Below are 24271 nucleotides of genomic sequence, written 5' to 3' on the forward strand. Positions count from 1 at the left end.
CACGCGATTGTGCAGTCACGTCATTAACACAGATTTCTGTGAACGTTTGGGCAGGCATTGTTGGTGATGTCTTGATTGGGCCCCATGTTCTTCCACCTACGCTCAATGGAGCACGTTATCATGATTTCATACGGGATACTCTACCTGTGCTGCTAGAACATGTGCCTTTAGAAGTGCGGTACAACATCTGGTTCATGCACGATGGAGCTCCTGCACATTTCAGTCGAAGTGTTCGTACGCTTCTCAACAACAGATTCGGTGACCGATGGATTGGTAGAGGCGGACCAATTCCATGGCCTCCACGCTCTCCTGACCTCAACCCTCTTGACTTTCATTTATGAGGGCATTTGAAAGCTCTTGTCTACGCAACCCCGGTACCAAATGTAGAGACTCTTCGTGCTCGTATTGTGGACGGCTGTGATACAATACGCCATTCTCCAGTACTGCATCAGCGCATCAGGGATTCCATGCGACGGAGGGTGGATGCATGTATCCTCGCTAACGGAGGACATTTTGAATATTTCCTGTAACAAAGTGTTTGAAGTCACGCTGGCACGTTCTGTTGCTGTGTGTTTCCATTCCATGATTAATGTGATTTGAAGAGAAGTAATAAAATGATCTCTAACATGGAAAGTAAGCAGTTCCGGACACATGTCCACATAACATATTTTCTTTCTTTGTGTGTCAGGAATGTTTCCTGAAAGTCTGGCCGTACCTTTTTGTAACACCACATATATATATACGTGTGTGTGTTAATGAATTAGGTACCTAAAAAACAAACTAGTGATGTAATTCAACTTTGTGTCGAAATTTTAAAGCTGTCAGTCAAGAACTTTCGGATATTAACGATTTTGAACGAATCAACGATTTTAGTTTTATAACGTTTTCTTTTTTATTACATGGCGTTCAACTAGCTATATAAAAAACATATGATAATTCGAATGTAACGTTACGTCAAAACTTAAAAGCAATTCGTGAAATGCTTTCAGAAATTTGAGATTTTTGAAGAAGCGAAAATCTACGTTAGCACCTATATAGTAACTGTGTATGTTTCTACTCCCTGATCTCCGAAAGTTTTTGACCGAATCCTTTGAAATTTTTACACAACGTGCACTGTAATACGCGTATGTTTGTAAGTACCTTTTTAAAATATGTTTAACATATAGATTTTTAAATAAATATAATAATTGGGAAACGATGTTACAAAAATTGTCAAAAACTTTATATATATATATATATATATATATATATATATATATATATATATATATATATATATATATAATAGATACCAAGTAACACGACTGTATTAGAACTTTCGGAGGTTCATGACTTCCAACAAACGAACAATTACATTTTTATTCATATAGATCGACAGCAGTGTTGAATAATTATTGCTGCTTCGGAAACACACCGTAATACTTAAAAGAGGAAAGCAGCTTCAATAAGTAAGCACCGGAAGATCGATTTACAGAGCCGCTTTACTTGTTGCAGCTATTAAGACATGGCTTACTAACTAGTCAATACCGGAGAACTAGCTGACAGGCGCTAGACAAAAGTAAGAGAACGCTTCGAGAAATGCATGTTTGAACATAAATGCAGATGTTAACGAAGTGCGTAGGTAGCGCTGTTGTATCTGACCACAAACGGCACCTTTGCTGTGTCCTCATTGCGTTGCAAGTGTCTGTCGAGTTCAGAACACTGGTCTCGGTAGTTCCGAGTGGGTTATTACGGATCTAAGCGAATTCGAATGTAGGCAAATTGTTGGTGCTCGTATGGTGTATGCTTCTGTAACCAAAGTAGTCTACGTATCTGGTGTCTCCGGAGGAACCGTATCGAAGATTTATACCACATACAGGGAATTCAGAGAAACGTCATAAGCTAAGTCACGATGCGGACGAAGATGCGGACGTAGAATGTTCGTTACAGACGGTCACTGAACAGGGTTGTGATGAAAAATAAGGGAACGTTAGCTGCAAAAGTCACTGCAGAGTTGAATGTTGCACATGCAGCCCTGTTGAAAGAGCTCGCATCGTCCTCAACTGATTTTGTGTGCACAAGGATGAATTTTAGCATCTCCCGGGCCACCAGTCACCATGTTAGGGAGCCTTTATGGTCTACTCTTGAGAGAAATGTGCGTGGCCGCAATTCACGCCCATCAACGTTGTTTATGCAACTATAGTGCAGGGGAATGGTGTAAGATACCCTTGAACAGCATGCGAACCTATATTTATCCATTTCGAGACGACTGGAAGCTGTTTCGCGTGCCAACGTGTTTTCGGCACCGCATTGGGCATATTAATGTGCTGTGGTTTTGGTGTTTCCATATTTATCTCCATTCCCTATATGTTTCAAGTATGACATTAAATAGATAGCGTGGGAATGTGCTGCCTATCAATCCGCCGAATATATCCGCACTGCGACCAGCTTCCTCCTATCAAAAAGATTTATGTATGAATGTCTGTGTCATTAATTTTAGACTGTACGTATCTCCAAATCATTGTGCTTGTTTTCATGTGGTCACAATAGGAAGCTGGAGTACTAGGATCGATGTCATGGACAATGAGTGTGTGCAGTTAGTAACTTCCTTTTCATAAAAACAATGAATATTAAATGTCCTGCAAGTAAAACCGGTATTGTATCGTCCTTAGAAATCCGTCAAATTGTGATAAAACGCTAATTGTCTGGAAATATAGTTCCAGATTCAATATTTTTCCTGTGCTCTTTGTCACAGGATGAAGCCACACACCGATTCCGCCGCTGCATAATTTATTAAAGCGTAGGTCATAAGCAGTAAAAAGTAAATAAATAAACAAAAATAAAAATAGCAGTGGCTATCCCTTTTGTTCATAGAATGAAGCCTTACACGACAAGATGTCATTGCTGTTGACAAAACTTCCTTGGTGTGTGGCCATGGTCCATGGAACTTCTCTGTTCCTAACGTTTCGTCGATAGCAGATCTGGACATTGTCAAATGTGATTCTAAATCCGCTGAGTCTCACCAACCGACGGGTCGGACGTCAGAGATCTACATAGGCTTCGTAGAGATTTACACGTGGTGGATAAAGATGGGCGACCGCTGCGGCCGAGTGGTTCTAGGCTCTTCAGTCCGGAACCGCGCGACTGCTGCGGTCGCAGGTTCGAATCCTGCCTCGGGCATGGATGTGTGTGATGTCCTTAAGTCCCATAGAGCTCAGAGCCATTTGAACCATGTTTTTGGATAAAGATAAACCTTCTCAGAGAAAAAAATAGCTATTTACTTGTTGCCTGACAAAAAGCTGATTATCGATTCTGTATAGCTACTGTCCATGTATCACTAAATTTCATGGATCCTTCTTTTTTGTTAAAATTATAACCATTTTAGTCGCTTTCGATGGGTTTTCTATACAGCAGTCGATAGCAGTTCGTCGCTGCAGATAAAATCTTTTTTTCAGTAAGTGTACTTAATGATTTCGTGACTCAAGAAATGTCCTGCTATAGTAGATTTTTCTATTTTCTCCAGATGGCGAAGACTTTTATATTCCTCCAATGAAGGCGTAGTCCTCACCACACGTACTCGTAATTTCATATACCCTGCATTCCGACAGATGTGGACATTTAACCTTTATATATCGAAGCATTTTGTTGGTGTAAATCCGGTCTCGAGTTATGTTTCTGGAAAACTTCTCCGATCTGGCCAGTTATTTTTTAATGAAAGGTGCAGAAACCATGATTTTCCATATCTGTTTTTAAACCTTATCCTTTTGGCTACGGTTATTTTTTTTGTAAACCTCCAATCATTTCTTTTCATTAAAAGCTATCTTTCTCGAAAGCCTACTCAAATATTTTAACTCAGCGTCCAGGTGTTCCGGCGTGCCAGTTCTTTTCGTTGTTTCGAAGACTCTCAACGACACCCCTATTTTGCCGCAGATGATGGCTGGAGTTCCGTATGTGAGGCTTTCCGAAAAACTTCATGTTCCAACATTCCAGTATCCCAAGAGAATATTCCGTTTCATTCTCAATTTCCGGGCTAAATTATTTTTCTTTTCACTTTATGTTATTTAGGTAACAAAAAACTCTTGTAAAGCTCTTTTACTATGTGACCGGACCACAAATGCATTATGCACATACCAACCCTATCGGGGTGCTTTCTTATTTGTTTTTTTTTCTGAAGCTGATAGTTCGATTTTTTCCATATAAAATAATCGATCGTAGGACCTAATGTGTTACCATTGGTACACCATCAATTTAAAACGTATCGTATCATAGGAACTGCCTAAAAGTAAAGCAATGTCTACAAAGAACAGTCAAATCCCGGGAGGAAACACCTACTATAATATCGTAACTTCGTAACTGGAATTATAGTGTTTATAGACAGGTTGTCGGCGCATACAAAAATATCTTCAGGAGCCAAAGTCAGCTCTTCAATCTTCTCAATGAAACGTGAGTCTCTTAGCCACGTGTCAGTTTTCTCAATATGTGGTTATAAACAAGTCCCTTGATGTCTCCCTATCTGATACGCGGGAGGATTGATAGCACTAACAATGGGCGTCAGAGGAAGACCAGGCCAAATCATCAGGGAGAAATAGCGTCAGCCATCAATATGAATTTCTCACCTGCTTTTTGAAATGAAGTAGATTACTTTCCCAGAAAATTAGTTTTCTGCATTATGCCAGCTGTACGACGTTTTTTTTTTCATTTTCTCCTACTGTCCTGGTATTAAAAGACCAACATAGTGTTCCGATAAAAAAATTATTGCTGGAAACAAGTAATAATCTTACAACCAAGTAACAGTAGCACAAAAGACTAGATTTAAACACAACGATGGAAGAACGTAGTTTCTCTCCCTTTTATTAAAAATGTAACTGATCAGCTAGGAAATATTTTACAGAAACATAACGTTAGACTGATTTGTCAAACGTTCTTATCTGTAAAGAATAAGCGCCCTCATGTGTCGGCATGTAAGGTACATCAAATTCCATGATGATGATTTATGGTGGAGGGCGCTAAATGGTTCAATTGGCTCTGAGCACTATGGGACATAACTTCTGAGGTTATCAGTCCACTAGAACTTAGAACTACACTCCTGGAAATGGAAAAAAGAACACATTGACACCGGTGTGTCAGACCCACCATACTTGCTCCGGACACTGCGAGAGGACTGTACAAGCAATGATCACACGCACGGCACAGCGGACACACCAGGAACCGTGGTGTTGGCCGTCGAATGGCGCTAGCTGCGCAGCATTTGTGCACCGCCGCCGTCAGTGTCAGCCAGTTTGCCGTGGCATACGGAGCTCCATCGCAGTCTTTAACACTGGTAGCATGCCGCGACAGCGTGGACGTGAACCGTATGTGCAGTTGACGGACTTTGAGCGAGGGCGTATAGTGGGCATGCGGGAGGCCGGGTGGACGTACCACCGAATTGCTCAACACGTGGGGCGTGAGGTCTCCACAGTACATCGATGTTGTCGCCAGTGGTCGGCGGAAGGTGCACGTGCCCGTCGACCTGGGACCGGACCGCAGCGACGCACGGATGCACGCCAAGACCGTAGGATCCTACGCAGTGCCGTAGGGGACCGCACCGCCACTTCCCAGCAAATTAGGGACACTGTTGCTCCTGGGGTATCGGCGAGGACCATTCGCAACCGTCTCCATGAAACTGGGCTACGGTCCCGCACACCGTTAGGCCGTCTTCCGCTCACGCCCCAACATCGTGCAGCCCGCCTCCAGTGGTGTCGCGACAGGCGTGAATGGAGGGACGAATGGAGACGTGTCGTCTTCAGCGATGAGAGTCGCTTCTGCCTTGGTGCCAATGATGGTCGTATGCGTGTTTGGCGCCGTGCAGGTGAGCGCCACAATCAGGACTGCATACGACCGAGGCACACAGGGCCAACACCCGGCATCATGGTGTGGGGAGCGATCTCCTACACTGGCCGTACACCACTGGTGATCGTCGAGGGGACACTGAATAGTGCACGGTACATCCAAACCGTCGTCGAACCCATCGTTCTACCATTCCTAGACCGGCAAGGGAACTTGGTGTTCCAACAGGACAATGCACGTCCGCATGTATCCCGTGCCACCCAACGTGCTCTAGAAGGTGTAAGTCAACTACCCTGGCCAGCAAGATCTCCGGATCTGTCCCCCATTGAGCATGTTTGGGACTGGATGAAGCGTCGTCTCACGCGGTCTGCACGTCCAGCACGAACGCTGGTCCAACTGAGGCGCCAGGTGGAAATGGCATGGCAAGCCGTTCCACAGGACTACATCCAGCATCTCTACGATCGTCTCCATGGGAGAATAGCAGCCTGCATTGCTGCGAAAGGTGGATATACACTGTACTAGCGCCGACATTGTGCATGCTCTGTTGCCTGTGTCTATGTGCCTGTGGTTCTGTCAGTGTGATCATGTGATGTATCTGACCCCAGGAATGTGTCAATAAAGTTTCCCCTTCCTGGGACAATGAATTCACGGTGTTCTTATTTCAATTTCCAGGAGTGTACTTAAACCTAAGTAACCTAAGGTCAACACACACATCCATGCCCGAGGCTGGACTCGAACCTGCGACCGTAGCGGTCGCGCTGTTCCACTGTAGCTCCTAGAACCGCTCGCCCACCACGGCCGGCGGAGGGCCATAAACAGCTATGTCATCAGCGCATGAAATTCCATACACGTACGGTATTACAACTACTTAGAGAAGTTTAAATAGACGACTGAAGGAACTAAATGTCTTTGTGAACTATGGAAAATAGGAAAACCAACTGTAGCAGAACATTTCTTGAGTCAGGAAATCATTAAGTTAGCTTTTCGCATTCAGAATATTATATACATCACAAAGTACTATGAACGTCCATATGGAGAAGCCGAGAGAAAAACATGAGTACAGTTTTAACAAAAAAGAAGAATCGTTGAAATTTTGTGATACATCCTTAGTGTAGTTTGGTTTTATCTCTGGAAAGGATTATGTCTACCGATCCTTTGCAAAGCTTCACCACACCCCGTATTTCACAATATTTATATTGCTTTGCGACGTCCGACCTGTTAGTTGGCAAGACAAAGCAAAAACAGGATCACGTCTGACAATGTTCAGCTCAGCTCTGGACGAAGCGTTAGGAAATTAAAAGTTTCGAGGACACGACCATACAACCCGTAAGATTTAGTAATAGGTATACCATATTTTTCTGTATCAAAAATGTGGGATCTACGCTGCGGTACTTGTCGGGAAGAAACCAGTTCTCCTTGCATTTATTTCTTTAGAGCTTTAAGCAATGTTCATTCGAGATACTAAACGTAAATTTGTATAAAGCTCACGAGGCGTGTGTGCATAACCCTCAGTGCCTATGTCTGTATTACGAGCAATGTTATAAAATTGTAACCCTAAACCATATTATAGTCACATGATGTTTGGAGTCATTTTTACGTGTGTTCGCGATAAAAATCCTGTTCTGTAAATCTGAATGGTAACTCCAAAGGTATTCATAATCGATGCTTTGTGCATCCGATACAAATTCTGCAGAAACTCAACGCTCCACAAATGGCATCTGCATCTTTACACTGTCATATGGACTTCTTGGTCCTCATATTTATGTAGTTGCTGTACGTTAATATAGTGTTTCTTTCAGCTTCTAAACCACGCTCCTAATTTCCTGTAATGACATCGGAAAGTTTGTGTAAACTTGAACAATAATTTTAAAAAATCATTCCATGATGAACTCAAAATTTTACGTTACTGATTACTCCAGTTAGTTCTGAATTCTTTAAACCATCAACAGTAAAATATAAAATAATCCCGAAGGTAGGATAGGATCTTAGAGAACTTTTTTCTGTGCAGCTGAAATCTTGAAATCTTGGAGTGGGGGTGTCGTAGCGGCCCCCTATTATTAGAGGGCCCGCAGAATCGACGCGCTAGATGGGTTGCCGAACCCTTTTCAGGATTGCGGAGAGAAACATTGCCAGCAGACAGAAACAATAACAGACTTTCCAAAAACGACATGGAACTACTTCGCCAGAAAACATGTGGCATTGTTCCACCAATCGGAACTCATATGACTCATGTAGCACTCCGTCGACCGGGCTTTATAAGCACGCCTAGACCGTTAGACGGGCTGTTTTTACCAACCGCTAGGATAAGCTCCTGCCAGTACTTACCCCGGCCCTAACGTCCTAACGTTGTATTCACTCGCCGTAGCATTGTAATAGCACGTTGTATTTTGTAGAGCAGATTTTGGTCTTGTTTCCTTATCTGGTTTGCCACCACAAGAGTTGTGGCATTTTTCTGTTTGTTCTTGCGTTTTACACTTAGTGTATGCCAAGAAGGCGTTTCTCTTTAATTGTAATAAAGTGTAATCAAACTGACTGTTAGTTCTTTCCTGCCGAACGCAGGGGGGAAAGGTCTAAAATGCTTAAGAATTTTCTTAACTGTATGTCAAACTTACAAATATTGAGAAGTACCCTGCAATTAGAACCAAAGAAAGGGATAACAGTGGTAGTAACAGACTTTCTGCATCGAGTTGTCACAGAGCTTGACCAGACTGCAGTCTTGCAAGATGTGTCAGCTTCCACAGTGCTATTGCTGCGTGTGTCTCACACAGTTTCAGGTGTGGCTGACCTGGGTTCCTCAGTGTTCCCGCCCCCTGCAGCCGCCGCTCCTGTGCGGCGACCAGTCGTCCAAGCGCCAGCTCCTAGACCGCTGCCTGTCGCCTACGCCGCTGCTCCAGTAGCCGTACACTACTATCCTGTCCCTCAGGCTGTGGTAAGTCATTGCAATAACTTGGTCAATGGTACAGAATGTGCAGCAGTGTATAGCTTATAAACAACCAGCCACAAGGGCCGGAGATTTTCTCCGCTCAGGGACTGTGTGTTTCATCATCACCAGTGGAAGTCAACGGGAAACCACCACTGGAATCACTTTCCTAGACGGTCACGCGGTGGATCTCTGACGAGGTTTTCCCCATGACAAGACCTGCCGTAAGGCAGAACACAAAGTTTTCAGCCAGAAGATTATGACCATCTACCTAATAGCTGGTATGTCCGCTTTGGCTCAGATAACAGTGGCATCACGTCATGACGTGAAAGCAGTGAGGCCTAGGTAGGTCGCTGGATGGAATTGGCACCACATCTGCACACAAGACATCTAATTTCTGTAAATTCCCAGGATTTGAGAGATGAGCTCTGGCGTCATCTTCAGTCACATTCCAGATCTGTTTTAGCGAGTTCAGATCTGGCGAGTTGGGGGGTGAGAACATCAACTGGGATTCGCCACTATGTTCCTCAATCACACTCATGGCATTAACTTAGAACTACTTAAACCTAACTAATCTAAGGACATCACACGTCCATGCCCGAGGCAGGATTCGAACCTGCGACCGTAGCGGTCGGCGCGTTCCAGACAGAAGCGCCTAGAACCGCTCGGGCACAACGGCGGGCCCGTCATAAACGGTTGTACGCGTCTGCAACCAACGTGCGACACTCCTTGGCCATTCTGGTGCCTCGCACGAACTCCACTGGTCCCATGGATTTTCACGTGAATGTTCCCCAGAGCATAATGGAGCTGCTACCGTACCGCATCACAGGTGTGAAGGAGCTGTTCCCCTGGAAGAGGACGGATTCACGCCCTCCCATCGTCATGATGAAGAAGACATTGGGATTCATCAAATCATATAACGGTCCGCCTCTGAGCCAAAGTCAAGTGCCGATGGTCACGTGCCCATTTCAGATAGTTGCTGATGTCGTGATGTTAATATTGGCACATGTATGGGTTGTCGGATGTGGAGGCCCTTTGTTAGGAGTGTTCGGTGCGCTGTGTGTTCAGACTTACTTGTACTCTGCCCAATATTAAAGTCTGTTGTTAGTTCCAGCACAGTTCGCCACCTGTCCTGTTTTACCAGTCGATCAAGATTACGACGTCCGACATTTGCAATGAGGGGTGGCTGCCTAACCCAAAGACGTCTGTACGTGGTTTCACCACATGTTGAAGACACTCACTACAGCACTCCTCTAACAACCGGCAAGTTGTGCAGTTTCCTAAATGCTCGTACTGAATCTCCAGGACATAACAATCTGTCCTCAGTCAAATTCCTATAGATTGAGTGCCTTCCACAATCTACACACAAACAACAGACTTCTCGCCCACTGATACTACATGCACCGTGTATGTGTCTGACTAACAGTCATTCCTCGTCAGGTGACGCTGGTATCGCCTGGACGGGTTGGTGCCAATAGTGGATCGGTTGTCATAATGTACTGGCTTATCAGTATATATATTACACGTGTACGTATGTGTCTGTGTTCCGATCTCATCGTAAATCACTGGACAGATTTCAACTAAACATGATACACATATCCCTTATTGTCAGGCAACGATCACTGTGGAATAAGAGTCATCTGAGTCTCATAGTTCAGAAGATACGACGTCACAAATAATGAGATTCGTGTAAAACTGCCGTGCCATGCATCACGTTTAAATTTCTTACTTCTGTGCTGCTAACCCCATTAGACAGTATTCACATGTGCCTCTAAATGCACCCACAAAATTATATTTTGTATGACACGTGGTTCGGGAGGTATGACATCATAAACACTGAGATGCATGAAAAACTGCCACATTGTGCATGGCGTTTAAATTTATTACTTCTTTGTTAGTAGCTCTATTTGCAACATACACAGGCGCCCAAACTTGAAGTAACGGACCGCTATTCCCCGTCTTGTGTCTAATCCACGATACAATCATACTAATTGTCAACCAGATGTCCGCATGGTAGTGTTCTGCACGGAAGATGGCATTCCGGTCAACGAAAAACCATGCCAATGATTACGTCAGGGCAACTATCAAACGAGGTAACCCTATATCCACAATAGCTGTGTACAAGGCAGTATGTCACAGAGAAGACGCCACTCTTCACGGTGGAGGGCCGTGGAAAGAAAGGAAGCAGGAAAGCCGCAAACTGATCTGGCTTAATGTGAATCGTTCTTTTGTTTCTCGGATATTGCGACACTTTATACAGATCGAAATTGTATTCCGAAGACCAGGGCAGGGCCGACCACATGTGGCTTCAGAAGAGAGAACCTTCACTTAGCACATAACCGCCTTAATACTACACCGAAACTAGCATGTGAGCCCGCAGTACCCACTGGACGTATTGTATCGAGTCAAATGGTGTGCAGAAGGCTTCGGCAGAGTGGCCCTTAGTGTCGGCGACACGCTGTATGTCTACCCCTGACGCGAAGAGAACGTCTAGATTGGAGTCACCAACATGTCCTGGACAGCCGAACAGTGGGTCGATGGTCTTTTCACAGATGAGTCTCGATTTAGTTTGGAGAGTGATTCTCGATGGATTCGCATCTGGAGGGTACGTGGAACACGATTTAAAGGCAGAGTACTTAGATACATTACAGATGAGGAAATTATTAACAGTTAATTACATTTTGAAAACTGCTTTCTTGAGATAATAATCTGAAGTTATTTCATTTCAGTAAATGTAAAGAATCCTACGAATTAGTAAGTAAATCAAGAAAAAATACACAGAGATATTTCTAGTGGTAAAGAATAACGTCTCTGAAAATAAGAAAATAGGACTTACAAAAATATCAGAAGGACAGAGAAAATTTCGTTAAATATCAATAAAAATAAGCGGCAAGAGACCCTACAGATAAATGTCCTTTACATCGCTTAACAAACACAACAATTAAAAACGGCATTTCAGTTTGATTGCATCCATGCCACAGTTTGCCTACTATCCTTCACTTATCGACATGTTAATGGATGTAAATCGATACTACAGTTCGCTTACAAACCTTCACTTATCATCATGTTAGCGGACGTAAATCGATACCGCACTTTGCTTACAAACATTCACTTATCATCATGTTAATGGATGTAAAGGTAAATTAGTGTCATCATCAAACAGGAGGCGAGATAAGGACTAGTAGGAATTTGGTTAGGCAGTTACACGGATAGCTAGTTCCAGTCGCATATATCATACGATAAACGTCATTGAACCGTGAATTTAATTTCAAAATCTTTTCTTAAAGAATTTAATTTATTTATTAGCAGTCCATCAAGAACATTAACACATTTAATCACACTAGGTGAGCGTGGAAGTAGTTGCCACGGAGTAATTGACGAAAATAAAATTACCTTTAACAAATGGAAATTTTATTCATAAAAGTCTTTTCAAAAACAGATTTAAAATTCATAAGCAGAAAAAGCACCCTCGAAATATCAAGTTACAATTTTATTTAGAGGCAGAAAGAACAATGTTGACAGTATGAGCCTTCGGGCTAAGAAGCTTACCGCTCCCTTTCAACACGGCTGTAGTCACGACCGCTCACAACCACTCTGAAAGACTACACTGGTGCAAATCTGCAACACACCAGATTACTTTAAACTAAAAATTTTCACAACTCACACAAACACATTAACTATGCACCCCGTAAGAGGAATGGAAATGGTACAAACACTCACACTAAGAAATTATTTGCCACCGAAAGTGCAATTTGTTTTTTTTTTTAAGGATTCTTACGGTGGAAGGGTGGCTACTTTATAAAAATGACTATTTAAATAAAACCCATAAAATTCAGACTTACATAAAATGTACAACATGCTCTACATTACACATATACCGCCTCGCAAGATGATAGGCAAGATAAAAACATATTCCAGGAATTCAGCCTTTACACCTTAATTCTATAAATTTGTTAACACCGAATCCGACAAACATGACAGAGGCAGCTATTAACGTATGGCAGATTGACAGAGGGATAACTGAACAACCCGAACCGCAGATTGCTCTAACCCTCCCCAACTCCACAAGGGAAAAACGGACCACCCATTTCACAAATAACCACCTTCCCCCGGGTGGGCAAACGGAGAAGAACGGTGGGATGACCCCAAAACAAAGCGGCTGGTGACCTCACCAAGAAAACAAGTAGAATTTAACAAGTAAATGAAACAACATATCCCCAGTCTCTTAACTTCTAATAAACTGCGATTTCTGGCAAAGACCTGGCGCAGCACCCCCAACGCTCTCCCGAACCGTCCGCTGCCAGCCGCTTCAACGGACGCAGGAAGGCGCGCCGATCTCCCGTCTCACGGCGCGCAACTCGCCCCGGCCAGCCCCATGTCGTGGTTTCGCTCCTGTTGCTCTTGTGTTAACCGCGAAGCCACTACCCCTTTCTATAGCGGGACTCACATGGGGACCTCACATACGCCGACGCTCAAGGCGGACAAGTCGTCTCGGGTCTCAGTGCGCGACCGACCAACCGACCGATCCAACCGCCAATGACCATTGCCCGAGCAACTCGAGCAGACTGGCAGCCTAACGTGCACACTCAGATGCAGGAACTCAGCCCCGAACTGGCGACCACTAGCTGAGTTCTGTTACTGGCGGAGTGGCAAGACTCTCATTTTCTGGCTTTGATCCAAACGACAGACATACTCGCACTGCGACGACAGACAGACACTAACTGCCGCACAAATGCGAACGAGAGGCGGACCAGCAACTGGTGACACGAGACTGACCTAGCCTCACTCCGACTGACCAACTGACCAGACTCGCCGAGACTCACAGACTGACCAACTGCCGAGCTCATAGCGCCCCTTAAATGCACGTGAACAGGCAACTTTTCCCCTTTCCCACCAGAGGGAGACACCAAAGCTGCGATTGCGACAGCGGCGCCACTGCCAGAAACGGAATGCGACTGCTTTACACTACGCGCTGCGGCGCGCTCTTCAAAACAGCTAACTTTACCACGCCTCAGTCATAATGTGAAATATGGAGCAGATTACCAATAACTTTTACAGCTAATTACTCCGCCTTCTTAGCTCCCTGATGAGCACAAATGACTGTCCAGCAGCGGCCCCGGGTTCGATTCCCGGCCGCGTCGGTGATTTTCTCCACCTGGGGACTGGGTGTTGTGTCGCCCTCATCATCATTTCACCATCGTCGACACGCAAATCGCCCAGTGTGGCGTCAACCGGAAAGACTGGCAACTCGGTGGCCAAACTTCCCCAGGTGGGGACTTCCGGCCATCAATGCGATACGATCATTTCATCATTTCACTATAGCTGAGTCTTGCAGTTCTTTCTGTGCTAAAATCAGGTTCACTACGTATAAAATTAGGTCGTTTTTTCTTGTAGTACTGTACTGGTGAATATCCATAATATTCTCAAATTCAAAGCAACTTTAACAAGTGAATAAATGTACTGCGAGGCTGTTGTTAATAATCTTAGTTGTATCAAGACATTCTTGTAAGATATACGTGTGTAATTTCCACATATAATGCTAACTGCTTTTTTGCCCAATGAATACCTATTTACCTAAGTCAGCCAAACTACAGCCAAACGTGCTATGTAGACAGTACGATGCAGCGATGGACAATAGACTGGGAGGCTCCGATTCGCCACTGATCTGTGAAGGTCCTGGGTCAGTGCCGAAACTTTGGCAATGTAATTGATCAAACAAATCGAAGTTATACGGCGATTCAAAAATCACAGTATTTGTCTTAGAACTAAGTAAGGTGAAATGCGACTTAGTTGAGTTACTGAGAATAATTTCTAGAAAACGTGAGAATTTTGTAGTGAGAAAACAGTCTGTATGCCAGGTTTCAGGAGAACCAAATGCCCCTCACGCTCTATGGTAGACGTAAGAGGTTGTGACTGGTGTTGTGGTGTTGCAGGCGCCTCAGCAGGCGTCGCTGGCGGCGGTGGTTGCCCCCGCCGTCTTCCGCAGCGCCGCAGCCGCTCCCCGCCCCCAGGCCCGCCCCCGTGGCCCGGCCCCTATCTTCGAAGCCCAGCCCGCAGCTGCCTACCGCGGACACGCCGTACCAGCGCCTGCCGCAGCACCAGGCGTCACATCCTACCAGGTACTGCTGCCACATACGTCACCAGTCACCGATAATCTGGGACATATGGATCCTGGCCGACTTAGCTGAACAAAATGTTTTCGGTCTTCCGTCCGTGTGAAACTGTTAAAATGCCATCAGTTTTCGTTCAAGTACTTTTCGGCCACTGTCAATTGGGACGAATATCTAGGGGAGCTGTTATGTCCTTATATACTATGACTGCCGGCTATGAAGTCATTTAGAGGGCACATTACGTCATATATGAGCGTACACTAACTCCACGTTGGATGCGCCCGCTTTATCCTCGACATTACTACATGACATGGCGCGCGTAAGATGAGTGTGCTCCAGAAGTGACATGAGTAACTTTGGTGACCCGCGGGCCTAGTTCGCATTCATACATAAGCTCGCGAGCCGTCTAGTCACGTGACGCGACATCAGCGCTCCTAGTCAAAACTATAGCGTCCGTGAGGTTAATGCTTATTGGATAATGCACTGACATAAACGGCATCCCTTTTCCTGGTATTCCACGCCAGCAAATTATACCTCAAAAAACGTATTTTCGAGAGTACATTCGTTTTGTGATGCCTACATCTTCAGATGTTTACATTTATTTGCGCCTCGTGAACATAAGTTCTTTACCGATGACGTTTTCCGATAGCTGGCTTAAAAACTTTCGTTCTGGAACGCTGTTAGTAAGGAAACAATGTTCAAGAAGTATAAATAAAAGAAAACATTTGAAGGTTAAACGCCAGGCATCTTGGAATACCACCGTGTAAAAATAAACAGGTATAAAAGAAACTGGTTGCAGCTAGTTCATTAAATTACGTACTGTTTAGACAGTGGCATTGTTATAGCACTCACAAAATGGACAAGAAATGTTAACTTTTACTTACTTATGTATAGACAAGAATTACCTGTAATGTTAATATGAAAAAGAAAAAAAAATATGATAATGAGCAAGGCAGTCCCAATTAACAAGGAGTAACTTTGCAATTTTTGGCCACAGGCAGATCATTCGATCGCTCCATATTTAGTGTGTTAATACCCACAAACTCTATAAGTCAGCATTTTTTAAGAATAGCTGTACAAAAATTCTTTTGGTAACTTATTACAATAGCATTGGTTGTTTCTGTAAGCAGCAAATAACGCTTGTGTGTTGTCAAAACTGATAAAGAGGCGAAAATACTTCTCCCACCATCACTTGGACGCAATTACCTCTTTCCCCCACTCTCCGCACGCAAAAGGGGCCATAATTCCGCGCTGTGAATGGAAACGTATTTCTTTTTATTGTTCAAATCTAGTGACAGCGAAATTGCTTTGTGCATGCGTGGAGTAAGCGAAACTTTCACTCGTTTGCGTCTTGAGTTGCAGACCAGAGGCGTGCATAGCGTTGGTGGGAAAATCCAGAACTGTGTCCTGGGCGGAGTGCAGTGCGAGTGCCTCACTCTCTGTCCCACGATTTTCTTTCACGTGCCGGATGAAAACCTGTAGCAGATCCGAACCAGCCCGCGGGTTGCCGGTTTCCCACCATTGCTCTAGAAAATATTCACCGGATCAAACTGTATACATTTTCGAGGCGGTAAATAAAACCGTATGACAAGCAATAGTTGGCAGTCAACACTCTCAGGACACCCATTGATGTTTGTTCGACAAACGCCATCCATGTGTCTTAGCTGCGTGATAGACCTCACTTTATTAGTCAAGGAGTGTTTATTCTTCGTAGGATGCTTATCAGTTATTGCACATTCACGGAGGGCAGGAATTATATTTTTCTGTCTTAAACATAGTAACTAATTATTTCTGGTGTTTCATGGGAACTGATCTATAATAGGAAAGGTGGTGTAGCTCATTCAAGAGATGTTTAACAGGATTCATGTTGGGACTTGAAGCAAATCACTCCAGCTGATTCATCCGATTTTCTACAGACTAAGCTGTTATGTTGGATCATTCTGTCACCTAAAGCAGGCCTTCGTTGGTTCCAAACACTGGTACTTGTCCAAAAAAATTAAACATCTTCTGTTCACAATCCTTCTATTGCAAAAATATTTTCATATAAATATAACTTGCTTCCAGTACCGCCCCACATTCGTTCTCTAGCCAGTTGCTGAATTATTATGTAATTCTCAGATTCGAGATCCTGATATTGAGTGAGTAGGTTGTAATAATACTGATCTTGGTTTGTGGAGAACAATACCAAGGTTGTAGCAACCACTCTTCATAAAATGTACCGACATATGCATATTTCATATCATTTTTAAGTGAGCATTAGTTTGCCCCCAGCTGTACCTGTAAACAAAACTTTACCGCAAGAAATATCCTTTTGTGTGTCAGCAGGCGATCTGTCTAACCCTAGACTAATCTGGGCCACACAACGTCTCGGAAATTATCGCGGAATGATTAGCCTCTTGAAGTGAACAGTCACTACAAAGACTAGCATCATAAGCCACTGGTCAAGAGGAATAAAAGCGCCGACCAATCCCCATGAAGAAGCAATTGATCCTGAAGAAGCATCCATTCGGCGAATTTAGAACCAAAGGGGTGGTTGGCAAAAACCTACCAACTGTACTGTACTGAAAGTTTTCCTTCAATACATGTGTTATCGACGTGTGGTCTTTCAAACTGTTATCCAACGATGCTTACATGACATCTCTACAGCACATGTATGCTTTCAGCGTACAGCTGTTATCGAAATGCTATAGACGACTTTTGACAGACATTCACTTACGGCTACCGATAAAAGTACAGTTCTCTTCATTTATCAGTAGTAGTTTAACTTCAAAAATAGGTAGAAAACGTGTTGACGATTTAGCGAGGAACAGGTTCCCGTTGTTTACTCTCTAACATCAGATGCTGGAATGGCTTCGGGCGAATCAGCGTCAGTGAGCGACCGACGTAAAGATACTTTGAAACTTCCTGGCAGATGAAAACTGTATGTCAGACTGGGACTCGAATCTAAGATCCTATCCTTTCGTGAGCAAGTAGTCGACCCGCTAAGCTATCGAAACGCTACTCATATCATTAATTCCGCAAGTACCTCTCCCTCATCTTTAAATTGAACAGCAATTCTCCCGCGTACCTTGCGGGGCTATAACTTCTGGATGAAGAGTTTTACCGGAAAAATGGCTTTGCTTTGGTTATTCCACAATGAATTTTCAAATCTACACACTCCCCGACGAAGAGTGAGAATTCACTGTTGTTGTGTTACTTCATATGAAATCAGAACCCTGCCATTCTTCATGTTACTAGCGAGCATGAAAATCTGTGGAGATGATTTTGGGTCCGTACTAAACGGAAATGCTGTTGACCACATTTAGCAATGAGTTAGACGCTCACCCACAATCAACCAAGGGATGAAAAATCATCGTAAGAAATAAAGAAAATAATTTGAGGCCAAAGAAACTTCAATAAGTGAGTAGTCATCACCAGGAGCACTCCAACCAATCGGGAGTATGTTAATACAAGTGAAGTCCGCACTCGGGGATGGATTCTGTAATTCCCTGCTAAGCAGTGGACGGATATGAGTCATCTTGTGTATAAAGTATGAAGTGAGGTTAGGTAGCATCAAAGACCATGTATTTGGGCATATTCTCCAGCCAAAGTCCATGCCGCCACCACGAGATTGTGTAAACCAGTGGCGCCAGCTCTCGTTATTTTCCAGCGGCCTCTCTGAATCACTATCGGGCCAGCATTGATGACTTCTCGTGCGTATTGCTTAGTAAATATTCCTGGCTATCAAATGACTGAATACTAAAGCTACGAGCCTCAGTCTTCGACTATGCTGTGCTATAATCTGTCAAGATTATCTTCAAAAGCAAACAATCGAGTGCATGGTAGGCTCAAATGCACTATTTGATCAAAGTATCCGGACACCTATTTGTGGGGTGTATCCATGCTTCAGCTAAAGATGAACTTCTGCTCTGCTGTGGACACTTTCAGTGAGGTGTGTGAAAATCTGTTTAATAACGGCAGCCCATTTTTACTCAAGAACCGAAAGCAGAGAAGTTACCGATGTAGGACGCCGGGGTCTCGAGCGAAGTCGACGTTCCAGTTCATCCCAGAAGTGTTCCACTGGCTTCAGGTCCGTACTCCGGGCAAGCTATTCCATTTCATCAATGTTACTGTCCACAATCCATTGTCTCACAGATGCGGCCGTGTCTGAGAGTGCGTTGTCAGGCTGATGCAAACATAATCGTCTCCGGAATGTTCCTCCGCTGTAAAATTTGTTCATATCCTTCCGCATTTAGTGTTTTCTGATACGCAGTAAGGGACTACGCTCTAACTACGCAAAACACGCCCATACCACAACATTACCCCCTTCAAATTTTTCTGTCGGCACTGCCTGTGCTGGCGGGAAACATTATCCAGGCGTTCGGCAAACCCAGAGCCTTTCATCGGATTGTCACAGGGTATAGAATGACTCGTCACTCCAAATCTACATCAACATCTGCATCTACGTGATTACTCTACTATTCACAATAAAGCGCCTGGCAGAGGGTTCAATGAACAACCCTCAAGCTGTCTCTCTACCGTTCCACTCTCGAACAGCACGCGGGAAAAACGAGCACTTAAATTTTTCTGTGCGAATCCTGATTTCTCTTATTTTGTCGTGATGATCATCTCTCCCTATGTAGGTGGGTGCCAACAGAATGTTTTCGCAATCGGAGGAGAAAACTGGTGATTGAAATTTTATGAGAAGATCCTGTCGCAACGAAAAACGCCTTTGTTTTAATGACTGCCACTCACGTATCATGTCTGTGACAATATCTCCCCTCTTTCGCGATAATACAAAACGAGCTGCCCTTCTTTGTACTTTTTCGATGTCATCCGTCAGTCCCACCTGATGCGGATCCCAAAACCGCACAACAATACTCCAAAATATGGCAGACAAGCGTGGTGTAAGCAGTCTATTTAGTAGACCTGTTGCACATTCTAAGTGTTCTGCCAATGAATCGCAGTCTTTGGTTTGCTCTACCCACAATATTATCTATGTGATCGTTCCAATTTAGATTATTTGTAATTGTAATCGCTAAGTATTTAGCTTAATTTACAGCCTTCAGATTTGTGTGACTTATGGCGTAATCGAAATTTAGCTGATTTCTTTCAGTACTCATGTGAATAACATCACACTTTTCTTTATTCACGGTCAATTGCCACTTTCCGCACCATACAGATATCTTATTTAAATCATTTTGTAAGTCGTTTTGATGATATGATGACTTAACAAGACGTTAAATGACAGAATCATCTGCAAACAATCTAAGACGGCTACTCAGATCGTCTCCTATGTCGTTAATGTAGATCAGGAACAATAGAGGGCCTATAACGCGTCCTTGGGGAAGGCCGGATATTACTTCTGTTTTACTCGATGACTTTCCGTCCATTACTACGAACTGTGACCTTTCTGACAGAAAATCACGAATCCAGTCGCACAACTGAGGCGATACTCCGCAGGCACGGAGTTTGGTTAGAAGACGCTTGTCAGGAACGGTGTCGAAAGTCTTCTGGAAATCTAAAAATATGGAATCAGTTTGACATCCTCTGTCGATAGCACTTATTACTTCATGAGTATAAAGAGCTAGTTGTGTTTCACAAGAACGATATTTTCTGAAACCGTGCTGACTATGTGTCAGTAAATCGTTTTCTTCGAGGTACTTCATAATGTTAGAATACATTATATGTTCCAAAACCCTACTTCAAATCGACGTTAGTGATATGGGTCCGTAATTCAGCGGATTACTCCTACTTCCCTTGTTGGGTATTGGTGTGACTTGAGCAATTTTCCAGTCTTTAGGTACGGATGTTTCTGTAGCGAGTGGTTGTATATAATTACTAAATATGGAGTTACTTTATCAGCATACTCTGAGAGAAACCTGACTGGACCGGAGGCCTTGGCTTTGTTAATTGATTTAAGATGATTTGTTACACCGAGGATATCTGCTTCTATGTTTCTCATCTTGGCAATTGTTCTTGATTGGAATTCAGGAATATTTACTTCGTCTTCTTTGGTGAAGGAGTTTCGGAAAAACCGTGTTTAATAACTCTACTTTAGTGGCACTGTCATCAGTGACTTCATCGTTGTTATCGCGCAGTGAAGCTACTGATTGCATCTTGCCACTGGTGTGCTTTATGTATGACCAGAATCTCTCGCTTCCAGTCATCCACTGTTCTGTGGGGTAGCTGTTTACCCCACCTCAAGCGTCGCTTAGCAATGAGTGCAGTATTATGTAGCTTATGAGGAGCTGATCTGCCACTGTGCTTAATTCTTCTGAACTCCCTACGAAGAGTCGTTGTGCTAGCAGGACTGATTATAGCACTTTGAAACTTACGAGTGAATCTTTCCGCTGGTTTTATGCAATTTTGTACAGCCACCCACTCACACTCTGCAATGGTCGACTATCCATGGCTGTCAGTACATGGCGTCTTCCTATTCTTTGTTTAGCTGTGGCTGTTCGTGTCCTCACAGTCATACCATCAAAGGCCGACCTGGCAGTTTTGGAAGGGCTGAAATGTCTCTGACGGATTCGTTATTCAGGAGACGTCAAGTGATTATTCGACGTGGGAAGTCACTGAGTTCTTCTGATTGACCCAGTCTGCTGTTACTTCTCTACGGACAACAAAATACTCCCTGCCCGCTATTATACTGGCGCATACGCCTACCGTGACGTGTAGCCGTTAATGACGCATAATATAGGGCGTCCGTATGCTTTTGATCAGATAGTATCAGTACTAATTCCAATCCCAAGAAAAGAAGGTGTTGACAGATGTGAAAATTACCGAACTATCAGTTTTATAAGCCACGGCTGCAAAATACTAACACGAATTCTTTACAGACGATTGGAAAAACTGGTAGAAGCCGACCTTGGGGAGGGTCAGTTTGGATTCCGTAGAAATGTTGGAACACGTGAGGCAATACTGACCCTACGACTTATCTTAGATTAAGGAAAGGCAAACTTACGTTTATAGCATTTGTAGACTTAGAGAAAACTTTTGACAACATTGGCTGGAATACTCTCTTTCAAATTCTCAAGGTGGCAGGGGTAAAATACAGAGAGCCATAGGCTATTTACAATTTGTACAGAAGCCAGATGGCAATTATAAGAGTCGAGGGACAAGGCAAGCAGTGGTTGGGAAGGAAGTGAGACAGGGTTGTAGCCTATCCCCGACGCTATTCAATCTGTATGTTGAGCAAGCAGTAAAGGAAACAAAAGAAAAATTCGGAGTGGGTATTAAAATCCATGGAGAAGAAATAAAAAATTTGAGGTTCGCCTATGACATTGTACGAGTAATTCTGTCAGAGACATCAAAGGATCTGTAAGAGCAGCTGAACGGAATGGACAGTGTCTTGAAAGGAGGATATAAGATGAACATCAACAAAAGCAAAACGAGAATAATGGCATAGTCGAATTAAATCGGGTGATGCTGAGGGAATTAGATTAGGAAATGAGACGCTTAAAGTAGTAAAGGAGGTTTGCTGTTTGGGGAGCAAAATAACTGATGATGGTCGAAGTAGAGAGGATATAAAATGTAGACTGACAATGGCAAGGAAAGCATTTCTGAAGAAGAGAAATTTGTGAACGTCGAGTACAGATTTAAGTGTCGGGAAGTCGTTTCAGAAAGTATTTGCATGGAGTGTAGCCTTGTATGGAAGTGAAACGTGGACGATAAATAGTTTAGACAAGAAGAGAATAGAAGCTTTCGAAATGTGGTGCTACAGAAGAATGCTGAAGATTAGATGGGTAGATCATATAACTAATGAGGAGGTACTGAATAGAATTGGGGAGGAGTTTGTGGCACAACTTGACAAGAAGAAGGGGCCGGTTGGTAGGACATATTCTGAGGCAGATTCAGAAGGATGTAGGTTGCAGTAAGTACTGGGAGATGACGAAGATTGCACAGGATAGAGTAGCATGGAGAGCTGCGTCAAACCAGTCTCTGGACTGAAGACCACAACAACAACAACAGTATCTGCCTGTCTGATCCCAGAGAACAGGTTAGGGGTGCCCTCTGGAGATACGTTTATGCGTGCAGTCCTCTTAAAAGGACTCTCGTCTCATTCAGAACAAACCTGCAACAAAAAATGTCCACGCTTCCTGTGTAGCTTGTAATTACCATTATTGTCATCGTCAGACGTCGTTGCATTGATGTTCGCAGTAATTACACAACGAATCTGCGTTATTTGCGTAGCGCAAAGTGATTTGTCTATTTTGTGGATTTCATAAGTGTTAAATTTTCGAACAGAAATAGTTTGCATGAAAATGTATTTTTATCAGGTTTTTCTTAAATTGTGCTGATCGCACATAGTGTAATGACAGGTCTGACTGCTTTCGAATTCTGAGCATCATCATCAGAAATTCATCAGGCTGATTAGAAGGTAACGTTTTATTGTGCCAAATGAGGAATGTAATACGAACTTTGACTGTTCATCGAACCACCTTCACAATTCTCTATTATTCCAATCTGGTATAGCGCGCGGAAAGAACGAACACCTATATCTTCCCGTACGAGTTTTAATTCCCCTTATTTTATCGTGGTGATCGTTTCTCCCTATGTAGATCGGCGGAGAAAGTTGATGATTTGAATTTCGTGAGAAGATTCCGTCGCAACTACCTTTCCTTGAAGTCTTGGTCAAGAGCAGGGCTGACGGCACCCTAGGTCATGGGGTGTATCGGAAGACAACGCAGACTGATCTGTATTTGCACGCAGACAGCTGCCACCACACTTCACAGAGGAATGGGGTAATTAAAACTCTAGTACATAGGGCGCGCACTATCTCTGACGCAGAGAGTCTACCCCAGGAATTGGAACATCTGAGAACTGTATTTCGAAAAAATGGGTACTCAGAGTGGCAGATTCAACGTGCTCTCCGCCCAACCACTACAGCACAACCTGTAGAGATGGATGAAATCACGAGGGAGGAGGTAGGAACTGCGTTTATTCCATATACAGGCGCACTCTCGGGGAAAATAGCCCGCATTTTGAAGAAACACCGGGTCGGAACTGTGTTTTGTCCTCCGAATAAAACTCGTGCACTGGTGGGGAGCGCCAAAGATGACCTCGGTTTGAGGAAGGCCGGCGTGTACCAGATTCCGTGTCAATGTGGCAAGTCGTATATTGGTCAGACGATGCGTACCGTCGAGGATCGATGCCGTGAACACCAGAGGCACACTTAACTGATGTATCCGAGCAAGTCGGCGGTCGCTGAACATTGTTTGTCGGAAAATCACGCTATGGAGTATGAACGCACGAGGATTCTGATGCAGACGTCGAGATACTGGGACAGCGTTGTTAGAGAGGCCATCGAAATTCGCACCAATGACGACTTCATAAACCGTGACTGTGGCTATAATCTTAGCAAGGCTTGGGAACCAGTGATTGGGTTAATCACGAGTAAATCGAGCAATCGTATAATTGTGACGACCACGGTGGACAGAGCCATCACTCCGAC

General features: G+C 43.8%; 1 protein-coding gene across 1 annotated transcript in view; it reads left to right on the forward strand.

The window, feature by feature from the left end:
• The window catches only part of LOC126418930 (translation initiation factor IF-2-like), a 65396-nt gene that overhangs the window by 30969 nt on the left and 10156 nt on the right, over positions 1-24271 (forward strand). The window contains exons 3-4 of the mRNA XM_050085959.1: positions 8571-8734; positions 14659-14844. Coding sequence (XP_049941916.1) covers positions 8571-8734; positions 14659-14844 — 350 coding nt within the window. The remainder of the gene's footprint in view (positions 1-8570; positions 8735-14658; positions 14845-24271) is intronic.

This window comes from Schistocerca serialis, chromosome 9 (assembly GCF_023864345.2).
Source record: "Schistocerca serialis cubense isolate TAMUIC-IGC-003099 chromosome 9, iqSchSeri2.2, whole genome shotgun sequence".
Taxonomy (NCBI): domain Eukaryota; kingdom Metazoa; phylum Arthropoda; class Insecta; order Orthoptera; family Acrididae; genus Schistocerca; species Schistocerca serialis.